Below are 22,897 nucleotides of genomic sequence, written 5' to 3' on the forward strand. Positions count from 1 at the left end.
GGGACCACAGCACCCTGGCCAAGGGGGAAAAAATCACAGGTGCTGTTCCCCAACCAAAATCCCAGTTTTGGGCAAAATTATCCAATCTTCCTCTCACCTGAGACTTGTTTGCTTCACTCAGTGAGTTGGCTGAGTTTTATCCAGTTTCTACTCCCTTAGCCTTTTCCAAGCTACAGGACTGACTCAGTGATTGTCTTATCTCTTGATGGAAGTGTTTGGACACTTGTCCTGCTCATAGACAAGATTGTAATTTAGTCATTTATCTTTGTTTCCTTTGTTTTTCTTTGCTTGTAAGAGGCACCACTGGGCATGGAGTAATGAACAAAATATATCCAGGAATTTCCCATCCCTCACGTGTCCCTCTGGGAGGGGGGCTCTCTGTTCAGCACTCCCAAGGGTTACATGCAGGGCATAAACCCATCCTCATTCTTTTGTCCACACAAACCCAATGAGCTCCTTGTTCAGATTTCTGAGGTTCAGCCATTGGTGGGGAATCCTTATTCTCCATTCTCATCCTCTTCCTCAGACTCTGCTCTCTCTCTTCTGTCCTAGAGATATTCTGAATAGAAGCTCTTGCTCTTAAATAATCCAATAGATAAAAAATTGGATGATTACAATAAAAAGATTATGTCACTTCTGCTGCACATTCTGCCTGACCTATATTGGTCCCATAAGAGCCTTTCTCTCCTGGGGAGAAGCATTAATATGCATTTTGAGCCAGCAACAACAAAACATCAAATGCAGTTTTAAAATCTTTCTATGGGCTTTCTGTAGGATGCTGCATTTGCTGTCACAAGCTGATTCTGCTCCAACAAGAATAGGAGGTATATTTGGCTTCAGTTGTGGGAGGCAGGGATTATTTTTAGAAGTTACCTCATCTCATACAAGCTCCTTTTGATGGCTGGAGTTTGTCTGGTGAAATCCTGGATATAGCAATTAAGGAGTGCTCTGATCTCAGCAAGCTTCCAAAGTCTCCAGGAAGGGAAGGAAGAAAAGCTTCTACTTCTAAGTCATTATTTTTATTGTTATTTTTAAGGACCCAACACCACATGCACAACCCTTCATTCCTTTCACTGCTGAAAGGAGGGATATTTTCCTGCAGTAGCTATCTCTCACAAATGAGGAAACATTAGGAAACCTGAAGGCTTTCTATCCTGGATGCCCTTACATTGGAACTGTTTCTCTTGGAAGTTGCCACCAACATCAAGGCTGCCTTTCTGAGCTCAGCATCAAACTGGAGAGGGGAAATTCTGTAAAAGCAGCAGAATCTGGGCTAATTTTGGTGTCTTTGGCACTGGTAGAAAATTTCAGACAAGGCAAAGCAAGCCAGTCATGTCTCAGTCCAGTGACAACTTTGTGATACTAATCTCTACAAATCCACAGAGGTTGTTCAGGGCATTCACCTAAAACATGACTTTGGTTTAAGGAGTGAGGTGAAACAGGCAAGGAAACTAAAGTGTTATCATTTAAATAGCAGCCAAGTCTAACCCTGTGCTTTTCCCCTCTGCCCTCTCTCTGCTGAAGTTTTATTCACACATTTTGGAGCATCCCCAAGAGTTCACTGAACTCTCCATCAGGTCTGTCAGTTTGTTCATCTCTCTCTCTCTGGGGCTGACTCTGGGCTGGGATCCAGAGGTGCTGGGGGTGCTGTGGCATTGCCTGAGGTTCTCCTGCAGCTCTTTGTGAGGCTCTCTGGCCCAGAGTCCCTCTGAACCAACAATTCTGCTGAGATGGGTACCTAGGAAAAGCTGTGGCTGCAGTCATGCACCATCAGTGCATTTCATCCTGATTGGTCTCACAGGGTAAAATATGATGTACTTTGTCAATTCTGACTATTTCCTCATGGTCTAAAGAATCATTTTCAAAATTTCTGCTTAATTAACTCAGAAGTTAACACAAATAAAAAAATATATACATGCAAGGGTGATTTTGTAGTGTTTTTGTAATGAAGGTACTGATTTTGAGATCTGCCTAGAACCAGAAAAACTTCTAAAAATTAGTGAGATAATATAAATAAAGTAAAATATATTTTTAAATATAAACATATGGCAGCATACTTTAATTTAATTAACCAAGGCATTTACTTTTCATTGGTAAGAGGACATGTGTAGATAAAACTGAGGAGAATTTTGCATGTGTGAGAACTAAATAAATAAAGACTTTTAGTGGCTGAGGAAGCCCAAGGGGAAAGGAGTGTTGTCCAGCATCTCCCATCATGTCAGTATCTTGCTGATTACTTCAGTAGTGTGGTAGCTGAATTTGGCTGAATATTCTTCTGAATAAATGCACTAAAGCCACCCTTACATCTTGTGCAGGTTAAAACTGAGTTTATGAACTCCACAATCACTGGAATTCAGAATTCCTGAGGTAAAAACATGGGCAGGATTGTGCCAGTTGTGCTCTGATTTAGTGATCTCGTTGGATCTGGGACTAATCCCAGAGTAAGGCTTTACTCACAGCTCATGTGGCAGAATTGGCCCATGGAGAAAACCCTCAGTAGAACAAGCATTGGATTTTTTGTTTTGCTTGGATTCTCCAGGCTGAAGGTCTGGGAAGACAAGTGCATCAGTCTGTAGCAAATATAATACAGTTTTGGTGATTAAAACTGACAAGTAATATTGCATATTGAATGGAGACTGGTTTGTCATTACCACGAGGATTAGAAAGTGTAATCTTCATTAAAACATCAGTGGATTTACTGCTGTTTGCCTTGGAACAAGATATTTGCTCAGAATTTTCTAGTGAGTAAATTCAGTAAGTGCAGGGCAATTTAAGAGAGGGGAACTGAATCCTGCCATGGCTTATTCTGCAGGAAAGATGTGGGAATGATCCCTGATGTCTGACAGATGCACTGGATCCAATTCTATGGGCTTGGATCACCTGCAGCCACATAAATGTATTAATCACTATCACTTAAATTGACCTCCTTTGACTCAGGTGTAAGAGGTGACCCAGGGCTTCTATGCTTTGCAAAGATCATATTTTCTGTCCCTAAATCCATTATGTTTGTAAAATTCCATATTACAGAATGCTGTCCTGTGAAATAAATTTTGTGAAAGAGTTTTATCTATTCCACAGAGGCTTTTAAAGATTACCCTTTCCTAACAGGTTCTATATCCCTTAACTCAGTAGGGCACTGTCATGCTTTGATAAAAATAATTCTTAAAAAATTGTCTATAATTCTTTTGACATGAATGCTGATTAATATCCCACTGATATTCACTGAGTGAACAATCCTGTTCTGTTGAGACACTGACCAAAGGCCAAGGTACAGTAGGTTAAAAGAGTTATGGTTTCATTTAGCCTTCTAGTTAAAGCTACAATAGCTGTGAACATAATTTAAGCTGACTTTCAGGACAAGTCTATAGAAAAGGTACCTCCTCACATACTTGCAGTGAAATCAAAGGAATTATATTGGCTGTGAATGTGCCCCAAAGTTAAAAAGATACAAAATAAAGAGATAATGTGTTTTCTCAACCCCTTGAGTCCTGTACACTCCTCAGTTTTACTTTTTTTTTTTTTTTAAACACTTTGCAGCAAGACACTGAACTATCAAAGCTAAGTGGTGGTGGATATGGAGAACTTGCCATATTTTTGTCAAGTTTTCTTTCTTCTTTTAAAAGTCCAGTTTTCTCACAGAACTCTATCTGCAGTTGTACATTTCTAACCTCCATGGATACACAGGTTTAACTGGCACAGGAGCAAATCCTTAGCTTTCATTCCATCAGCCAAAATAGAATTTAAATTTGGAAACTTGCTGCCATTTTTTTGTTGTTGTTAGAAATATTACTGCCAGTCCATTACACTGAATCCAGTTTTTTATTAACTTTCTGTGAATAAATTGCTGACATGCATTTTGCTTTGTGATTATTGATGAATTCAGTGTACTCCAGTTTTGTAATTAGAATCACAGAATCCTGAAGGTTGGAAAAGATCTTTAAAACCATCAAATCCAACCTTCCACCCAACACCACCATGGTGTTCACCACTAAATCACATCTTCAAGTGCCACATCCACACATTTTTGATCACATCCAAGGATGGTGACTGCCCCACTTCCCTGGGCAGCCTTTTCCAATGCCCAACCACCTTTTCCATGGAGAATATTTTTCCTACTTTCCTTTGGCTCAACTTGAGACAGTTCCTCTGGTTCTTACAGCAAGTAAGTGTTCCTCAGAAAGGTTTTGTCATCAAACACAGCCAAACCAGTGGTGGCAGGAGAACTGGTTGGACATAATAACCTGGGAAATGGAGGAATGAATTCGGTTCTCAAGGTCTTCTCTGTGGCTGCACATTTCAAACTCAAACCTGGAGTTTTGAGCAGCACAGCTTCCCAACTGCTCCATCTGCAAAAGCTTGAGAGGGGCTTCCTTGGATTTATTAACATCACGTTGTTCCAACTGCTAGGGGCAGGAGAGCTCCAGCATCAGGATGAATATTTGGATTTATTTCTTGTCTTGTAGAGAATTTCTCCTGTGGTTCCTAAGTTTTTCTTGGTGATGTCTTCCTTCACCCCACCCCTACCTGACCCTGCTCTGGGTCTCAACTGTTGTTTTACCTTGTTGATGCTTTGTCTATATTTGCTTTAACCAGATGCCCCTCTTTGCATGCAGCACTGGGACTCATCCCCTCTCTCCTATCAACAATAATTAGCCTTGTAAGACTAATGGAAGAAATCGTGTCTAATTACCCTGTTGAAGGCCCAATTATGTTATTAACATTTGTGGGCTATAAGCTAATGATGAGGAGAGGCTCTCATTTGCATAGCATTAAGTTAATTGAGCTGGAAGCTATGGGGTGGATAGCAGTGATGAGAGCAGGATTCTCTTACAGAATGGATAATGATGACCAGAGCAGGACGATTCACCTGACAGGTTTATTAATTAACAGCTATCTGATTACCTCAAAGAAATGGCAAGTGGCAGTGCTTCTGAAGGAAGCTGCAGTATTTTTTTTATTGAAAGGTGCTCTATCACTGTGGATGTTCTGGGGTGATTTATGGTAATGGCAGTGTAAGCTCTTTACTGGAAGCTAACACAAAAACCTGTTCTGGTTTCCTCCCTGCCCTTAAAAAACATTCTGCAAAGGGCTGATATCTGTGAATATTCCTCATTCTTACAAGATGCACAAAGTCTGTGCTGCTGAGTTTGTATGGTTGTCTGAACTGTGCATTTGGAAAATTCTTAATTGTTGGGTAACCTGGAAGCTTTGCCCTCAGAAGAACCAGAGGATTTGATTTTATAAAAGGTATTTTTCATTATGGTGTTAGACAGGATTCTGTTATATTAGTGAGGAAATAATATAAACATTCAGCTTTTCACATTTTCCTGGTATGTGCAAGCTGCAAGTGGAGGTGAGTGCCCTTTCCTTCAGTTTATTTCTAGGTACAAACAGTTATGCATAGTGGTTGGGCCTTTTAAGGAACAGGAGTCTTCATTTAAAACAGTTCTAAGAAGAAAAATCCATCTTTTTCTTTTTTGTTAAATGTCAGATTCTATCTGATTAATTCCAAACACATTGTAATTCACAACAGATTCAGACAGAGTCTTGTTTGAACTAGAGTATTTTTTTGAGGAAAAATCATTCTGTTTAAAAGTTGCCTGTGCAATCAATCCAAGAGTGAATAACTTCCCATGCAGTTACTCATCATTAGAATCCCACACCTCAGTCGTGAATGTATCTGAATGTCAAATATAGTTTCCAGTCAGCAGATCTTTTATATTTTCTTCATCTACTCTGAAGAGCTCATTATTAAATCCCATGAGCTCCAGACCTTACCTAGTGACTGAAATCCTCAGTTCATCCTCAAAATACCTTTAACCAGACATGTCTCAGGAAAAAAGAGAACACTACAGATTTTAACCTTTCAGATAAAGACTTTTTATCCATTTAAGTGGCCTGATGATTAGTATGTCAATATTAATAGACTTCTGAAGAGCAGAGACTTATAGATAAAATGTATTCACTGTTATTTTCATAGAATCATAAAATATCCTGAGCTGGAAGGGACCCACAAGGTTTGGGGAGTCCAACTCCTGACCCTGCATAGACACCCCAACAATCCCATCGTGTCCCTTGTTGTCTCACTGCTCCTAGAGCTCTGGGGCCATGCCTATTCCCTGGGGAGCCTGGACACTGCCCAGCATCCTCTGGGGGCAGAACCTTTTCCTAACTCCCACCTAAACCTCCCCTGGCACAGCTCCAGCCATTCCCAAGAATTTACATGCAAAAAATTTCCTGGCGTTTGTTGGGCACCAAGGAGCTGAGAACATTGATCTGATGTTGGTAGAGAGGCCAGAATTTTAGTTTATTTGCTACATTGAGACATTGACAAATCACCACAGGCACTTCTGGTCAACAGGAAAAGAAAAATGAAAACTCAGAGATGAAGGAGGCAATCTGGGAGAACAGCTCCTGATGTGAGTTGTTCATTGGTCCTGGCTCAGAGCTGCCAGGAAGAGCAGATTCCAGGGGATTACTCCATGTAGCTGAGCTGTTGTGGTCACCTGTGTGATGTGGAGCAACTCAGAAACATTTGTGTGACATTTCCTCCGTCTCTTTCCAGCTTATGATGGTTCAGAGCCTGGAAGAGGTTGTTCAGGACAACCAGCACAATGAATAAAAGCCTTTAATGGAATTTAAACCCTCCATCCTCTTCGTCCTCATTAACTTCCTGTAATCACCAGTCCACACACACAGTGTGGATGGAAATATCTTTACCATGTAAATTAGATTTTCTGTAAGGTGTTCTGTGGTTCACCACAGTGCCTGGCTGTGTAAAATAGACAAACACAGATCTGATAGAGCAGGAATTATGTATTTAATTCAGAGTTTTGTATAGAGTGCTCATAAAAGCTTGATCATGATAGAGGGGCCAATAAACATTTGCAAACATAAATATTTCTGTAGGAAATGGCTTTATGAAGCATTTAGTTGTTGAGTAATAAGAACAACAGAGAAAATCAGAATAACAGAAACCTCTATGTACTGATCAGATGGGTTATATATGTTGCAGTGATAATAATGTTGAGGAAGAATTTTTATGGGACCAGTAGCAATGAATACATCTTGTCCTGCCAATTTACTAATGAATTCATTTTTCTTGTGCTTGCCCCACTTGCTATCCCTGCTGTTCAAAATTCAGCTTTAAGCCTGAGAAGCAGTGGATGGCACCTCGGGGTGCTGAGGTGCTCCTCTGAGTTTGTGTGAGCTGAGTGCTTTGAGTTTTGGGCCATTTCTGGAACATCCATTACTTGAGTATTTAGGCAGCAGTCCAGCCAGACAACACAGGGACATATATTTTAGGAAAGCACACATCAAAAAGTGTTTTAAATGGCCAAATTGTAGGACAAAACATTCTGGCAACACAGCTGGTGCTCTGTCAATCTGTGGGCTAGAAAATAAGAAGAGAACCTGTAAGAAAAATAAAAGCAACCTAGGAATAGCTAAGCAGGTTAGAAAGGATGTTTTGGCTGCAAGGGTTTTAGGGCTGTAGACAAAAATTGAATAAGATTAAAAAATGTTTGTCCATCCTGTCTGACAGATGTGGGAGAAGATGGAATTGTTTGTTACTTCTCTGTTTTTCTTCTGAAAACAGCAGTAGCAATGAGCTGGCAGGCACAGTGAAATGCAGTTAGCAAAAGTAATGGGAGTTGAAAGTTTGACCTTTTGTGATGGAAATTTGATATGAAAAAAGGGTCTTTTGATAATTTCTCTATCCAATCAGATACAGGAGATGTCTTGATCCTGTTTCCTTATTTGCATGCTGACTGATCTCATTTGAAAACCCAATCATTCAGAAATATTAGGACGTCAACAGAAATGTTACAAACAAGAAGTTGTTTTATCTGAAGGGTCTGCAGGATGTCATCTCTTGTTTTTCACTCCAATGGCCTGATCTCTTCTTCATGATTCCATGTTTTTATTGGCAGGATAAATTGAACATATTGAAATGCAAATAGCCCTTTCCACATTGAGCCGAAATATAGGAGTTTTCTTCTGTGTGATTGATTGTATCCAGGGCACTTCAAAAGACACAAAGAAAATACTTTCTGCAGTGCCTGTGATTCCTTGACATTGCCAAGTTCTGACATTTCCTGTTAGCAATCATTGGCACAGAGTGATTCCTGAGCCTGCTCTCACCTCTGCTTTTCTCCCATGTAATGCCCACAGTGCTGCTCGCTGTTCCTGGGACAGTCTGAGCTCAGTTTTTCTGCACAAACACTTTTTTCTTATTAAACAACACTCTTTGTTGCTGTCCCAAGTGCTCAATGTCAGAAATGTCATTTAATGGATTTTACCAAATTGCAGATTTATTTAATCCTACAATGGGTAGTTCACAGCTCCCCAAGATCACATATAGTGTGTAGAACTGTCCCCATGATAATCTGGGAAGTTGGATTTCACAGCCAAGGCACTGCCCATTTAGGTGAGTTTAGGATCAACTTCATCTCCCAGACAATTTAACCTTTCTATTTTCTAGAGCAGGCAATCCAATTTCCATTTTACTCAGCCTCCCAGTGGGTTGATGACAAGTTTTTCCTGCTGTGTGACTGATGTCATTATCCCTTATTTCAGAGCCTACCTGTTAAACTAAGCCAAAGTTTTGCATCACTTAACCCAGAAACTGGGGACAAACTAGTAATATATGGAAGTTCTAAATAAAGGGACTTTATTTTTATTTTTTTTTTAATTTTCATGCTTTTTAACATCAGTGTCAAGCTATATGAGAAATCTTTTTCTTTAGTACCCCAGGTTTTTTTCCACCCAGACTGCCCCAAGCCTGCTAATCTGAGTGCTGCCCTGGGAAATGGGATGTGCAGCTCCTTCTTTCTGGGGCCACTTAGGTTTGCTCTGCTTTTTAGAAATAAAAGTAACTATTCACTAAATGTAGGTCTCTTGCCTCCCTGCTGAACACCTGGCTTGCAAAGACATCCTGATTTCTGGTGGAGGGCTCTCCAGGGGGATTGCTTTCCAAACCCAAATCCTGGATGGAACAGGTGCAAGGAAATGGATGAACCATAAACTTTATATAATAACTTATCTTGGAAGTTGCTGAGCTGTTGTTTGTACAACACTTTGGAATGGAAAGCTCCAAATTAGACAGGTCAGGATTTACCACGGAGTCCCTCAGGTGGGTGACAAAACACCTTGCCAGGACACACAGAGTTGTGCAGTCTTCATCACTGAGCTAAAGAAATCCAATATTCACCCAGTTTGTTGTTTACTCAATAGATTCCAGGGTCTAACCACAAAATAGTGCCTGTATGAGATGTTTATCTGATGGTACCTAATTTCTTTGGCAATACCTCTGGATATGGCCTGGGGATTTCACTGCTGGATGAACGTGCCTCTTTTGACTGAGTAACTTGACTGATAGGCCCCTTCAAATCCAGAGAATGTGTTTCATCAAACCCTGTGGCCTGTCAGCTGTGGGGGAGTGCTTTGTGAAACAGCAGGAATGGCAAATTCCCCCGTTCCTTGTGCAACAAACTGGAGTTGTTGGGATGAGCAGCTCGCAGGACTCAGCAGCTCTCTGAATTAGACACCGAACATTCTCCTCTAGAGGAGATCAAACTCCTTCATCTCCTGCATGTTTTAGAATATCAAACCACCTAAGTTTAAACACAATGTGTTATTCTTGATAACCACTGCAATCTAGCTCTTCCTTGCTGGATTTTTTTAATACGCTTTCCTCTCCACCTTCCTCATTCACTCCTCAGTATTAGAAACTCAAAAAGCAGCTCAGCTCACCAATATTTTCTCCACGGTGAAGTCAGCATAGAATATTAGTGTCCAAAAAGTTGTAAAACAAAAGACTATCATATGTTGCACCTTTTAATCATGTAATTGCTGAGTGACATTTAACTCCAAGGCTTTAAGTTACTCCTTTTCAGCCAGCCTTTTCCTCGTGCCCCTCTCGTCCCTCCCTCCTCCCAGAGCAACCTGCTTTTGCAGAGTAGTGCTTTAACTACACTGAAGTTTGGCTGGGCTTCTACATATTACAGCAGCAACACGAAAGCAAACAATTGAAGTATTTGAGAACAATGAAATATGTATGGCTATCTGTGACAGCCCTATAAAGCAGAGCAATTAGCCGCGTAATCCGAGAAAGCCAAAGCGCCCGGCAGCCCACGGTTCCCTATTAGTTAAATGCTTTTTGTACGTCCTCATCCCATCAAATCAACTAACACTTCCTTTAATTGGTTCATGAATTATACAGCTCGGCTGCATTATAATTTAATCACCAGTAAACATTCCTGGGGCCTGCTGTAAAGTGTATAGCGCTCATTAATTCCTTAATTTCAGCAGATGGAAGGGGAGATCGGATGAACGGTGGCAGTACAGAGCGCCTTGGGCAATGGAAGAAGGAAAAAAAGGTGGGGGGCCGTTTAGATTTTTTAAGGGCTGTCAGAAACTCAATCTGTGAGCTGTCAGCAGCCTGGACCTGCTCCCCCCCTGCCTCCCCCTGCCTTCACCCCACCTACCGCTGCAAGTGACTGACGGATTCATATGGAGCCTTGTCAAGCCGTCTTTAAACATCAAGCCAGCGGGTAAACCAAGCCCAATGTAAATTAATTCTTGTCTTACGGGCCCCCCTTTCTCTGTCCCCATGAATATTTCATGGCAGGCAGCATAAATATTAATTCTAATAGCTCTGCACAGTGGTTATTATTTCTGTTTTATGACAAATATTCATAAAATATTCAGGACCCTTTTTTAGAACATTTACACACTTGATTGTGAAATTTTCCAGCTTCCTGGGGACACAGTAAACATATTGGGGTTCTCTTGATGGACTTTTTTCTCTCTTAATTAATACTACGCCACATTAATATTTAATCAGATTTAGTTTTCCTTTCCCCAGAAGTGAACCCTATTACATTTGAGGATTTATTTGACAGTATTTAAACAGGGAATTTTTATTCCCTATTATGAAATTGGGGTTTTTTGACACATATATAAAATGACACATTATAATCCATTCTTTTATTCCCTCCCTTTGCCCCCAAATCATACACTTTTTCGGTGTCAGTTCTTTTATTTATTTTTACATACCAAATATCTTACTAACGACAAAAGTTAGTGTTTAAATGTTGGGGGTGGGGGTTAAACATCATTTACTCTAAATTTGATTCAGTTTATTTAATAAGGAAGAAGAGTAGAGGTTTCCTCGTTAGGGGCAGGAGGTGGTGGTGCCAAGCTGCAGACAGGTAGCAAAGGCATCAGTCCTGAGATGAGTTTGCTGGTGCTTAACTCTGGAGTTGTTGCTCTGCTCCAGATTTGCTTTGCAGAATCTAATTATCGCAGGGCAGGGTTGCAGGGATCTGAGGAAACACGCCTGCATTTGTGGGAGAGGGTTCAGGTTCCTGACCTTGGGCCTCTGGGGCTGCAGAGGCTGTGGATTATCTGAGAAGGGGTTTGATTAACATTGTGCAGGGCAGAAATCGTGCCAGGCACACTTCTCTAAAGCACTGCTGGCTGCCATCTTATTCTGTGATTCATAAAGCACCACTGGAATGAACTCCAGGGGGAATGCAAAGATGCTGGAATAACAGCTGAGAGTAAGGAGGAGGCAAAGAATAGAAATGAGGGGAAAAATGTAAAGCAGTTTGGAATGCAGCTATTAATGCATCCAAGCCACTTATTACACAAAGAAAGAGTTAATGTTGCCACCTCAAAAGAAGCTTTAAAAATGCACCAAAGCAAATCCTAAAGCACATTTGCTCTCTCTGTGCCTTTCACTGTGCTCTGTAGAGTTTGCACAGCCCCAAGTCCTGCAGACCACGGAAGGGCTCTGGCTGCCCAAAGGCCTGGGGTTCTTTGCTGCTGTGAATCCGTGGAGCTGCTTTGCTTTATCCCAGCTCCAGACCCATCCATTGTTCTGTCAGACAGGCACCAGTGCTTGTTCCCCCTGGCTGAGCTGGTGTGGCACCTGCTGGGGTGCCACTGAGCCACCAGGCTGGTGGGATGGGACACAGGAGGGACCTTGTCACCTGGGCTGTCTGGGCTGCTGGAGCCCAGCTCACCCAGCTGGGGGGTGGAAAAGATCTAACAGAGTCATAACTCTGCACTGCTGGTGAGGGGAAAGAACATCTGCAGCCACGAAGGATGTTCATCTCACTCCCCTGGCCAGCAGCCATGTCCTGGGAATAGGGCCCCACTTAGCTGCCTTTTGTAGTTATTCAACAGAAATGCATCCATTTGAAAAGATCCAGTGTCTGGAAATAGCTTGTCATGCCATGAATCATTGTAAAAGCTCAATGAGCAAAACACTTGTGCTGATTAACCTGTGTTTTAGTGTTTATGCAGTATATTTTCCCTTATGGTTGAAACCTAGAGGGTGAAATTACTTCCCAAAATAGCATCAAGCATCTTTCATCTGAAGATATCCCAGAGTTTGAAAGAAATCAGTGAATAAAACCTCCCAACAGCTCCTTCCATAAATAAGAGATAAGGATCATTTTATCCATTGCAGAGACATGCAGGAGGAGTATTTAGGGTAGAGAATAAACTGTGATTCATGTCGAGTCAGGGGTGCAGCCTCAGCAGAGCCTTTGTAGTCTGGTTACCCATGGGCAAAACACCTGGTGAGAGCTGCACTGAACCCTGAACAAGACTTGGGAGAAGGTAGATGGGATCTGTGTAACCAGTTTTAATTTTTAAGAGGGGTTTTGGGGATGCAGAATGTGATTGTGGAAATATAACGTGTTTGGCATCCTGTGTGTGGGCCATGGTGCTTGAGAAGAGGCTTAGCCAAGGTTTCAGGTTCCAGGTGTCTTCATGCCGTAGGGAAGGGGATGTTCAAGGGGAATTGATTGATCCAAGTCAGTATCTCTGGCTATAAAGTCAATAAAGAGAAAATGGTCAGGGTTTTATCTGGAATTAGGTACTTGGATTCAAATCTGAACCTCCTTGTATGTGTCACCTTGGACCATTAACTTTATTTATCATATTCTTGTGATCACTCAGTGGTGCAACCCAAAGAAAAGACCTTTTAGCAATGCTGATAATTTTTGTACCCTGACAAAAGCTGCCATCCCACTCCTTTCTGCTTGTAAAATCCAGAAGTTTTGTACAGTTTTGAGCACTTTTTGAAACTTTTAAAAGCTAATAATATGGTCAATTTGAACAAAGAGAGTCTTAGAGTTTACCCAAATTCAGGCAATTTTTAGAGATGGTTTTGTCCCTCTGCCACTTCAGTCCATGATGCACCCAAGGCTTTTGCATGCATTTGTGAGAACTCTGTGATTTCCTTCCCCTCTTGCTTTGGCTGCTTTGTGAACCGAAGGGAGGAGCTTGTGTTGTGCTGGGGATCACACAAGGACTGGACCTGTGGTGGCCTTTCAGGAACTTCTGCATCCTTGAACTTCAACCTCAGCTCTTCCTCAGCTTTATATTTCAATTACAAAACTTGTAACCATTGCATTGCCAGAACAGAGGCCTCCAGGAGAGTTGTTTTCCATGGGGAATTGTGCCATAGCATCAGGAACACTGTTGATATCTCCATATGGTGTGAGATCTGTGCCTCATGAAAGGCACAACTATTTGTACCCTTGAATTCAATGTTTTCTATCTGGCTGCCTGGAAAAGGAGGTAACTTTGTCTCTTTCCCTCTCTTTCTTCCACTTTGCTTCCTGTTCTTTTTGCTCTGATTTAGCTGAGGGTCTGTCAAAGTCCTACCAGCAAAGTTTGCTGTAACTTTGACATCACACAGGCATCTGATCTTCACATTTTTATTTTTTTTTAAAGCAGACTGATGTGATACGTTGTAAACTGCCAGGAGCACTTGCTAATTTAGTAGTTAATGACAGTCACAGAGAGTGTTTTTCTTGCCCCTGGAGAGGTTTTAGACACAGCTGGGGTAGATTTGCCACTATCAATTATGCACAATTTTAAACAAGAATTGGCCAGCAGGGGCCTCTTTTTTTTTGCAGAGTGCAGAGCATGAAGAATGGGAATATGGCAGCTGGTACCTGCCTGCAATGGAGAAGATATATAGGAGTCAAGAAAATAAGGGAAAGATTAATAGCTTACTATTTTTAAAGTTGCAGTTTCAACTCAAAAGTTTAAAAGCTGCATTAAAAGTGCCCCAATATTGGCTGGTGGTGTATTTTTGTGTTAATTTGAGCATCTTAACTTTGTTGCAAAGCTTGACCTGGTCCTGGTATAGCCACAAGCAAGTCAGTAGTCTCTGTTTTTAAGAGCCAGGTAGGGATCAGGATCCTGTCTCAGGTATCATGTTGTGTTGTCTCTACATCCTTGAATGAAAACAAGGTATGAATTTGATTTCACAGTATAATCTAATTTCACAGACAATAGTTCTGTAAAAAGGGCTTGGCTTTGGGCTCCACTCCACCAGTGTCAAACCAGAGCAATTTAAGTAGTGGGAAATGCCAAGGCTGAGAATCTGACCTAAGTAAATAGCTCAGGCCTAGAAGAGCCAACATCTGGATCCATCTAGGTCAGCCTCATGGAGCAGCTGTGCTCAAATGACAGGACCTGGCTCACGGGCAGAGCTTCAGCTCTCTGGAGATGTGAAGGCAGCTGGCAGGGAACTGGAGCCATCCTGGAAAGGGACTGTCCTTAACAGGAGCATTCCTTATTCCCTAGCACAGGATTCCAGGATTCAGGCACACAGCACCTGCTTCTCTTACAGCAACACTCAAAATTTTTTCCTTACAGGTGTTTGAAGTCAATGTGGTTATATCCAGGAAACAGGAAAACCACCACCAAATAAATTCTTGTGAGGACAGCACTGAGCACTGCCAGTTGTTAATAACTTGGATTAAGTGGGTTGGTTGCCATCTGGAAAAAGTGCAGCTCAGGATTAGTCAAATGCTGTTGTGTAGGTCACAAATCCTTCACTTACTGCGTGGTTGGGACACATTTTTCCAAAAACGCTGTCTCATGATCAGGGGGGAAATAACACCTCTGCCACCCCTGCTCTTCCCTCTCCTCCCTCCATTTGCCAGGGGAAGCATGAGGATGCCCTGGTGACCTCCAGGCTCTGAGATGACACTGTCTGAATAGTCAGAAGCCAGCAGTGGCTGGAATACTCTTCTGGAATGCCAGATGGCTGGTAGGAAAACAGCGTTATATTCCAGCTGTTAGGGCTGGACTATATTTCATCACCATCCAAAGGCAGCAAGTTCTCATTTGACTGGGTACACAGTGAAGGTGTCATCATCATTATTAATTTGTTGGAATTTAATCTCTCTAATGTATCTGGAAACTGCACTAGATTAGATAAGTGATGTCAAGTACAGTGAGGAAGAGGCAGGATTCTGATGCACGGATTTTTTGTGCCTTTTAACATTTGTGTGTTCACAGTTTTATCATCTGTAAAAGCTGACAGGACTGGACCTTTTCCCACACATCCCTCTCCTGGGAAATGGAATAAAGTAGAGAGGACAGAGCTGTGCTTAGGAGTGCCTTGGTTTCAGTCACTGGGAGCCAGGGGGACGTTTGTTTTCAGAGACGTCAGAGGCTGCACCAAGTTTTCCCCACAGTCTCCAACTGGATGCCGGAGATTTTGGTTGCCCATAGCTGGATTCTGACCCTGTGGCACAGGAGTGAGGATTCCTGGTGCCCCTCTGCCCAGCCCTCCCCTCTCCTTGCTGCTGACTGACACCACTCCCCTCCTGCAGCTGAACTGGGAGCTGTGGCAGAGGAGCTGTGCTGGATGCTAATCCAGCAGGGTAATGTTGTGTACTTTGATATGAGGCTGTGTTTCCTTGCCTCCCTGTCTACCAATTCTGATGACATCTGTTTCATATTTCCCCTTGATAGGAGTTGTGACACATTACAACATACAAAGCCTGGCTGATTCCTAAAGTGAGCTTTACAGAGGATGCATTTATGTGAGAAAACTGTGTGGAAGGGGCCAAGCTCTGCTTGGAGAGAAATGCAGTACTTGCAGGGAGTTGTTCCAGTTACTGCTGGATCAAGGTCATGGGTGCAGCCCTCTGTGTTACAAGGATTTCCAAGAGAAATCCAACAAATGTGTTACCTGGGCAGCTGGAGGGTCAGCTTGGTTCTGTTATCAGAGTCACAGCAGCCTGAACAAGGGACAGAAGCCAAATGTTGCTCAGAAATACCTTGAGGAGCTGCAGGAGCTGTATCAGCTAACCAAGGCTAACACTTCCCAGCCTGCATCCATGTAAATAGGCTTTACTCATGTGAGCAAACCTCCTGGGGCTGCGTAATAGACTGTGTGGGGTATGTGTCTCCTTCAAAATGGTAATAAAGCTTTCTAATTAGAAGTATTTTAAGTCTAGACTGTAGTTCTGTCAGTGGTTTTCCCCTTCATCTTTTTTTTTTTTTTTTTTTGCTGCTTCTGAACGATTTTAAGCTGACAGCTCTGGGGAGTGTTGTTTTATCTGTGGGAGATGTGTGGAGTGGCAGGGTAAGGCATCCCACCTTCCACTGGAAGGACCCTTGGATTGGGAGTTTGTTCTCTGCCATGCAGTGAATTCTGTGTGTGCTGTTACACAATGCACATGGGGGAAAAAAAAATCCATATTAGCAGGGATGTCTGCACCCTCCCACATCTTCCCCCTACACTCCTCTTTAATGGTGACACCAGACTGGATAATAAGCAGCATCGTGTTTGGAAAAGAAGGGAGTCTCAGACAAGGCTTTCAGAGTTCATTTTGTTGGCAGCTTTTTAAGTGGAGTTTTTTAGGCTCTTCTGTTTCAAATACCATAATACTTTTTGTGTTCCAAACTATGAATTACGACAAGCTTTCTTGATATGCCAGGTTATAATCCTTCAGTGGGTTTGTTTGTCTCAGGATATAATAGGAAGCCGTATCAATTATCATGACTGTATAAATGTTGTTCCTCTCTACTAGAATATTCATCTTGAGACATATCATCAGATGTTACCTGTTCTGACAATCACGTTTTTGTGCCATTGTTGGGCAACAGAAACAAAGAAAAACAAAATGTTAAGAGTGTAAGGGATAAAAGAGTGTTGAAATTGTTGTTCTTTTCCTGTCTTTGGAATCTCCAAGATCTTGAATGTTTTATTCCTAGCTGTTATTTTGTTACCACAGTGTGAATAGAAGTCATTATCTGTAAACATTTGAAAAGAGAGATGATTTTCATAACTTTAAATCCTACAAAGGATTCTAGTAATCTGCTATGTGCATGCCAAGGTAAAGCTCAGCCTTTCATCTGGTCTGATCCCACCCAGTCAGTGTAAAATGTTCCTTTGGTGAATGTCTAAACCACGCAGTATCTCCTGTGAGAAGCAGACAAAAATGAAAACAGGAAGCCTGGCCTTGAAGGCAGCAGCAGGAGAAGGTATATTGTAAAGAAAGGTGCATTTACAGCCTTCAGGTTGTGCTTTGCTGGGAAAAATTATTTTCGTAGGTTCAAAGGGAGCCTTATTTTCTATTTTGCTCTGAGCTAATTGTTAAATGTGATTTTTGTGCAGATCTGCTCTAGTCTCCAATGGCTGGGGGACAGGGGATCCATGTCTGCTCACACTCAGCAGTTTGTCAAGAATTTTTGTCTGAGGAGCTACTGAACACAAATATAAAATTAACAGGACCACTACAATGAACCAAAAAGACAAGGAATCGATGTGAGACGGGCACAACAGTTTATGTGCAACAGTGGGATGTGTCTGGGTGCATGTGGGGCATGTTGTTTTCTGGTTCTGCATCCTTCATCCATGTAAGGGCATTTGTATAATCTCTGTGAAATGGGTTGGCAAGTCCTGCTCCATCCCCCAGTGAAAAGCTGTTCCTGGTGGGGGACCCACCCCAGTGACACTGTGGGGCTGCCTCTCTCAGATGCTGAGCAACTCTGACCCGCTCAGGCTCAGTGGGAATTGCAGACTCTGATCTTCAAATGAAGCATTCAGCATTAATATTTCCTTTTAGCAGTGTCACCAGCAAGGCCCAGCCGTGCTGAGCTGCTCCCTGTGCCCTGGCAGTGCTGATGGAAAGGACAGGGAATTGTCAGCAGCATCATGGGGCTTGTGTTCTGTCTTACCACTCATCCTGCTGTGAAGGATGCAGAGCACTCACTCTGGGGGGAGACAAGGGCAAAAAGAGTGGAAGTGGACTGAAACAGCAAAAGGAAAATCCCTCTCATGGGCACAGGAGAAATGCATAATTCTGGCAGCCAAGCTCTTTCTCTGTCCTTGACAGGAACAGCAGAGGGTTTTTTTTTATTTACCTTTGGGGGCATGTCATTGTGATTCTGTTTGCTGGTTGGGTTGGGAAGTGGATCTCGAGTTGAGAGGGAAGTGCTGTGTGGTGAGTGGGCTGGGAGAGCCTGAGAGAGGCTCCAGCTGCAATTCTGAGCTGTCAGAGCATACAGCACACACAGTCCCTGTGACAGGGAGCTCCAGCCTTGCTGAGCCTGCAGACCAAACAAAACATGAGGAGAAGCTGCACATAAATCCTGTTCTCATGTTTGTGACACTACCGGTCTGGGGGGACTGTCACTCCCACCACTGCTCTTCCTTTGGTGAGGATTAACTCCCACCTGAAGGTCACAAGTGATGTTCTCAGGATGTTAATGCACTTAATTGTTGTGATCTCCACAGGGTGTTCTTCTTTAATCTCCCCTACGAGTCCATCATGGAGCGCCTGTCCCAGCGGAGGACGGATCCCGTCACGGGGGAGAGGTGAGCACTCCTGGCTCATGTCTAACATTTTTCTGACTGCCAGGGAGATGAAAGCACCAAATAGGCTTCTTAGAAATCTAAGGAGCTCAGGAATGCACTACTCCTGCATAGGGATTCCTTAAAAGAAAAGTTAAAACTTTCATAGCTCCTGAAGCACCAGCCCACCTTCCTGCTGCAGCAGCTCCTCAGAACAGGTTTTAAATCCTGGTGTCTGAAATCTGCAGCAGCAAATAGATCAGGTCTAACATTTTAATGGTAGCTAAATTGGTTGGTAAAATAATGCTATGGGAAGATGTCTGAAACCTAGCCTAAATGCAGATGATTCTCAGACATTCCCATGGGAATTTTGAAGGCTTCCCAGCTGGGGAAAATGGAAAACTTGATGTACTTTGCTTCCCTGGGCTTCTGTGATGGTCCTGTCTGCTGGGAGGTATTAATGAATTTCCTGCTCAGTAGAGCAGACTCATTTGAGTCACTGAGTAAGGCTGGTTCATCTCACTGGTGTCACATCCCTTTGTCTCACCAGTGATCTTCTGCTTTCCTGCCTTCTCCACCCTTGATTTCCAGGGAACCATCACAAATAAATGTGTGGAGTAGGCATGTGTTCACAACTTCACATGTGGTCTGGTTTTATGATTCCCCACACCTAGATTTTAAACCCTTATTTTGCTTTTCTAAAGGCTGAGCACTTCCTGTTGCATCAAAGACAAATCCTGAACCCGCAAAGATTAAGGCCATAAAGAGTGGATTTGTCCCAAAGTGATAGATGATTATTCAGACATCTCACTCGAGGTGCAGCATTAACTTGTGACAGCAGCAGTGATTTGCTGTAACTGCTCTCTTTGCTTTAGTAATGAGCAATGTGGTTGTTCAGCAGAAAGGAACAGGCTGAAGCAAATCATTCCCACATCTTTGCATTTCTCATCATTAGGATTAGGCTGTTCAGTATCTGCTCCAGTTCACACGCTTCCCTCTCCCACACTCTGGGGTTTATTCCTCACAAATTCTCCATGAATTGAATTGTTTTAGGTGCTGTGTCTAATCCTTGGCACTGTGTAAAGCCTGCTCCTCTGACTGCAGGGCAGGGGGTGACCTCCAGCTGTGCCCTGAATCATTCCCATGTGGAATGAACTCTGTCCACATCGTTGGATGCAGCTCTGCAGACACAGACTCTGCTCTCTCCTCGGTTTTGCAACTGTCCCAAAAGTTTCAGAGTATTTGTCTGTACAGGAAGAGAGATAAGCTGGTTTTGTGTTAGGGCAGAGAAGACATTTACTCAGAGTTAGGATTACCAATTCCAACAGGGAATTTAAGCACTTGATTGCAAAGGGACTTTTAGAGATTGCTGGGAGCCTTTGGCAATGCAGGAACATCATCAGAATTCCTTTGGTGTCAGCTGAGCTGGGCTGTGGCACTGTTACAGGACTCAGAGGATGAAAATCCTCTTTCCTGCTGAACTAACTGAGGGAAGCCACAACTGTGAATTGAGGGAAGCCAAATTCTGGCATTTGGAAAACTAAAATAACCAAAACCTATCTCAGGTGAATTAACGTCTTTTTACCTTCTGCTACTACATAAAGGTGTAATTAAATGCAATTAAATGCCTGAGAACCTTAAACACAGTTTAAGCAACAGGTCCCAGCAATGCTGGACACAGGGCTGTGTTTATGTTTAAGGTTAGGTTTTTTAAGATGCTTTTTTAAAGACAGGAATCAAGGACTGCAAGTAAAAATCTGGAAATGCTTCTGTACCTGGAGCACTGGGTAACGTAATAGAAATTTCTCCTTGTGTGGAGCAGATAAACACTACCAGTGTCACCTCCAGAGAAACCCTTGGCCTATGAGGATCCAGGATTCTTGAGGGCAGCAATGACACATTACCTGCCCTGAAACTTCCAATCTTTGTTTTAAAACCACAACCTGGAGCAGAAAGGACTGTGATAAGTAAAAGCATGGAGTATCTGCAGAAGTGGCTGCTGTGTCCTGAAGCTGAGCTGAAACTGTGGCATTTCTTCTCCTCTCCAGATACCACAGTACATTCAGACCAGCTCCCACTCCAGAGATCCAGGCCCGCCTCAGGCAGAACCCCAAAGACAAGGAAGAAAATATTGAGAAGCGCCTGGACATTTATTACAGCAACATCAAGGGCCTGGAGCATTTTTACCAAGATGCCTTTTATGTCAATGCTGACCAAGACCCTTATGTTATCTTTGAGTTCATAGAAAGCTGTATCATTAAGCCTCTTCCATGTAAAAACATTAGAAGTTTATAATTAAAAGTGATGATTTGTGGAAGAGTTGATTTAAAATTTTTGCCTGTAATATGTGGAGAAATGAAAAATGTACAGGCCAAATTTCCTTCTTGCTCCTGTGGAGTAACTTCGGGTGGAAAGACCCTGGTTGCCCAGGTCACAATGGGGATATTGTGTTATTTTGTGAGAATTTAAAGGCAGAATTTTCAATACTTTTGGGAGGGGAGGGGTGTTGATGAATGGGAATTGGATTTTCTAGCCTTGAGGGAAGCTCTGAAAGTTTTAGAAAAAGTATCTTTGAAATCTAAGAAAGCCAAATCCAAGCAGTCTTGAGTCTCTGGTGCCTCTTGAGCTGAGAAATTCCAGCCTGTAGGAGCAGGCAGAGGCAGAGTCTGTTCCCAGACACAGGGCCCAGCCACAAACCCTTGTGTTCAGCTGGGCAAGGACATCTTTAAGAGCCCTGCCTGTTACAAATGTGCTGGTTGGTGACTGCTTGGGCAGCTGGGTTTTCTGCCATTGCTATGAAGATGTGCTGCAGCATTCATGCATAATTGGGAGCCCTTCTATTAATAATACATGGGAAGCTCATCTTGCTAATATCACCTTCATCTCAGCATTCCTACTAAATATTTTGATAGATGAAATGGGTAGAAAGTGTATTTAAATACTGTTTGTACTGCAGCTAGGGTACAAAAGGGACAGTGCATCTTTAATTAGACAGGTACATCTGCTTAATTAATTTAGCTGTAAAGCCCTTTTTCCTCTTCATTCTTTCATCTATATGCGGATGCTATATTAGTTCCGCTCCGCTGGTTCCATAGAAACTGAGAAAAAGAGCTCAGTCTCATTGAGATGCACTTGGCATGTCTGGGTAGGAGTCTCAGGTCAGTGGTCAACCCCCAAGGGTTTGCAGCAGGCCTGAAGTGCAGAACGTCAGGGTTAGCAGAACATGCTAATACTCATGTAGAACTCTCCCTCAGAAACAACTAAAACAATTGACATTCATTTAATTACTGTAAACGAAACAGCCCCTGCATGACTTTGCATAGTAAAGCCTGTTAATACCAAAAAGGTTCAGTGGGTGGAAGGAAGAATTAGGCTTTTATAATTGGAATGCAACACTTGAAAACCAATTTGGTAACTAGGCGTGATTTTATTAGCATTTTATTCTGGCAAAACAAATGTTGAGCAATGAGAAAAACAAGGTAAAGAGGAGGTGGTAGGAGCACAGTAGGGATCAGACATTACTGATTGTACAGCTTTGCCCAGGTCTGGAATAGACATCTTCCATCCTCTGCTTCCCAGAGACATTTTGTTGAGAGAGCTGCCTGGAGCTTGTGCTGTACCCTATAAGTTATGCTGTTCATTATGTAGTGGAGCAACAAGGCCAGTTTGTCCAACAGTTCCACAAACTTTTGTGTCCACCAGCTCCAGACACTGGATCCTTCAGTGGTGGAAGGGTACTTGAACACCCCCAGGCAGGAGATTCCCTTCTCCAGCACCACCTCTGCAGGGACCCCCTATAGCTCTGTAAGGATTTCCCTGCTCTCACCTTTCCCTGTGAGGCTTGGATGCTGCTCAGGGAATGTTATTGACCCCAACCTGTTCTGGGGAGCAGGAATGGCTCCTCCTCCCCCTCCTCTCTCCCAAAGAGTATTTATTGTCTTTATGCATTGACAACCATACTATTTCCTCTCTAGAAATACACAATAGGATTAAGAGGATGAGGAAACACCAAAGGAAGGGGTGACTAAATGATGAAGTCCCAGAGCCATAAGTGAATTGAGGTAAAAGGCAGCAATGAGCTCCCTCATCACCAATCCCACAGCAGGGATTGTAATTTGGGGACACAAGACTGAGTCCCTATGACCCCAAACGTTCTCCTTAGTTCCAAGAATGGCATCTAGCACCAAGGCACAAAGACACTGTACAGTCCAGAGCTGTTCCACTTATCCATCCAACTTGGATTAGCCGAAGGGGGTGATTTTTTCATCCCAGTGG

General features: G+C 42.7%; 1 protein-coding gene across 3 annotated transcripts in view; it reads left to right on the top strand.

The window, feature by feature from the left end:
- The window catches only part of AK8 (adenylate kinase 8), a 71,997-nt gene that overhangs the window by 42,069 nt on the left and 7,031 nt on the right, over window positions 1-22,897 (top strand). For 2 of the 3 annotated variants that reach the window (XM_015644980.2, XM_015644983.2), the window contains 2 exons: window positions 18,566-18,646; window positions 20,671-21,932. In XM_015644980.2, the coding sequence (XP_015500466.1) occupies window positions 18,566-18,646; window positions 20,671-20,917 (328 nt within the window). In that variant the 3' untranslated portion in view covers window positions 20,918-21,932. Of the gene's footprint in view, window positions 1-18,565; window positions 18,647-20,670; window positions 21,933-22,897 lie in introns of those variants that run through there. The other variant, XM_015644981.3, reaches the window with a different exon arrangement.

The sequence above is a fragment of the Parus major genome, chromosome 17 (genome assembly GCF_001522545.3).
Source record: "Parus major isolate Abel chromosome 17, Parus_major1.1, whole genome shotgun sequence".
Taxonomy (NCBI): domain Eukaryota; kingdom Metazoa; phylum Chordata; class Aves; order Passeriformes; family Paridae; genus Parus; species Parus major.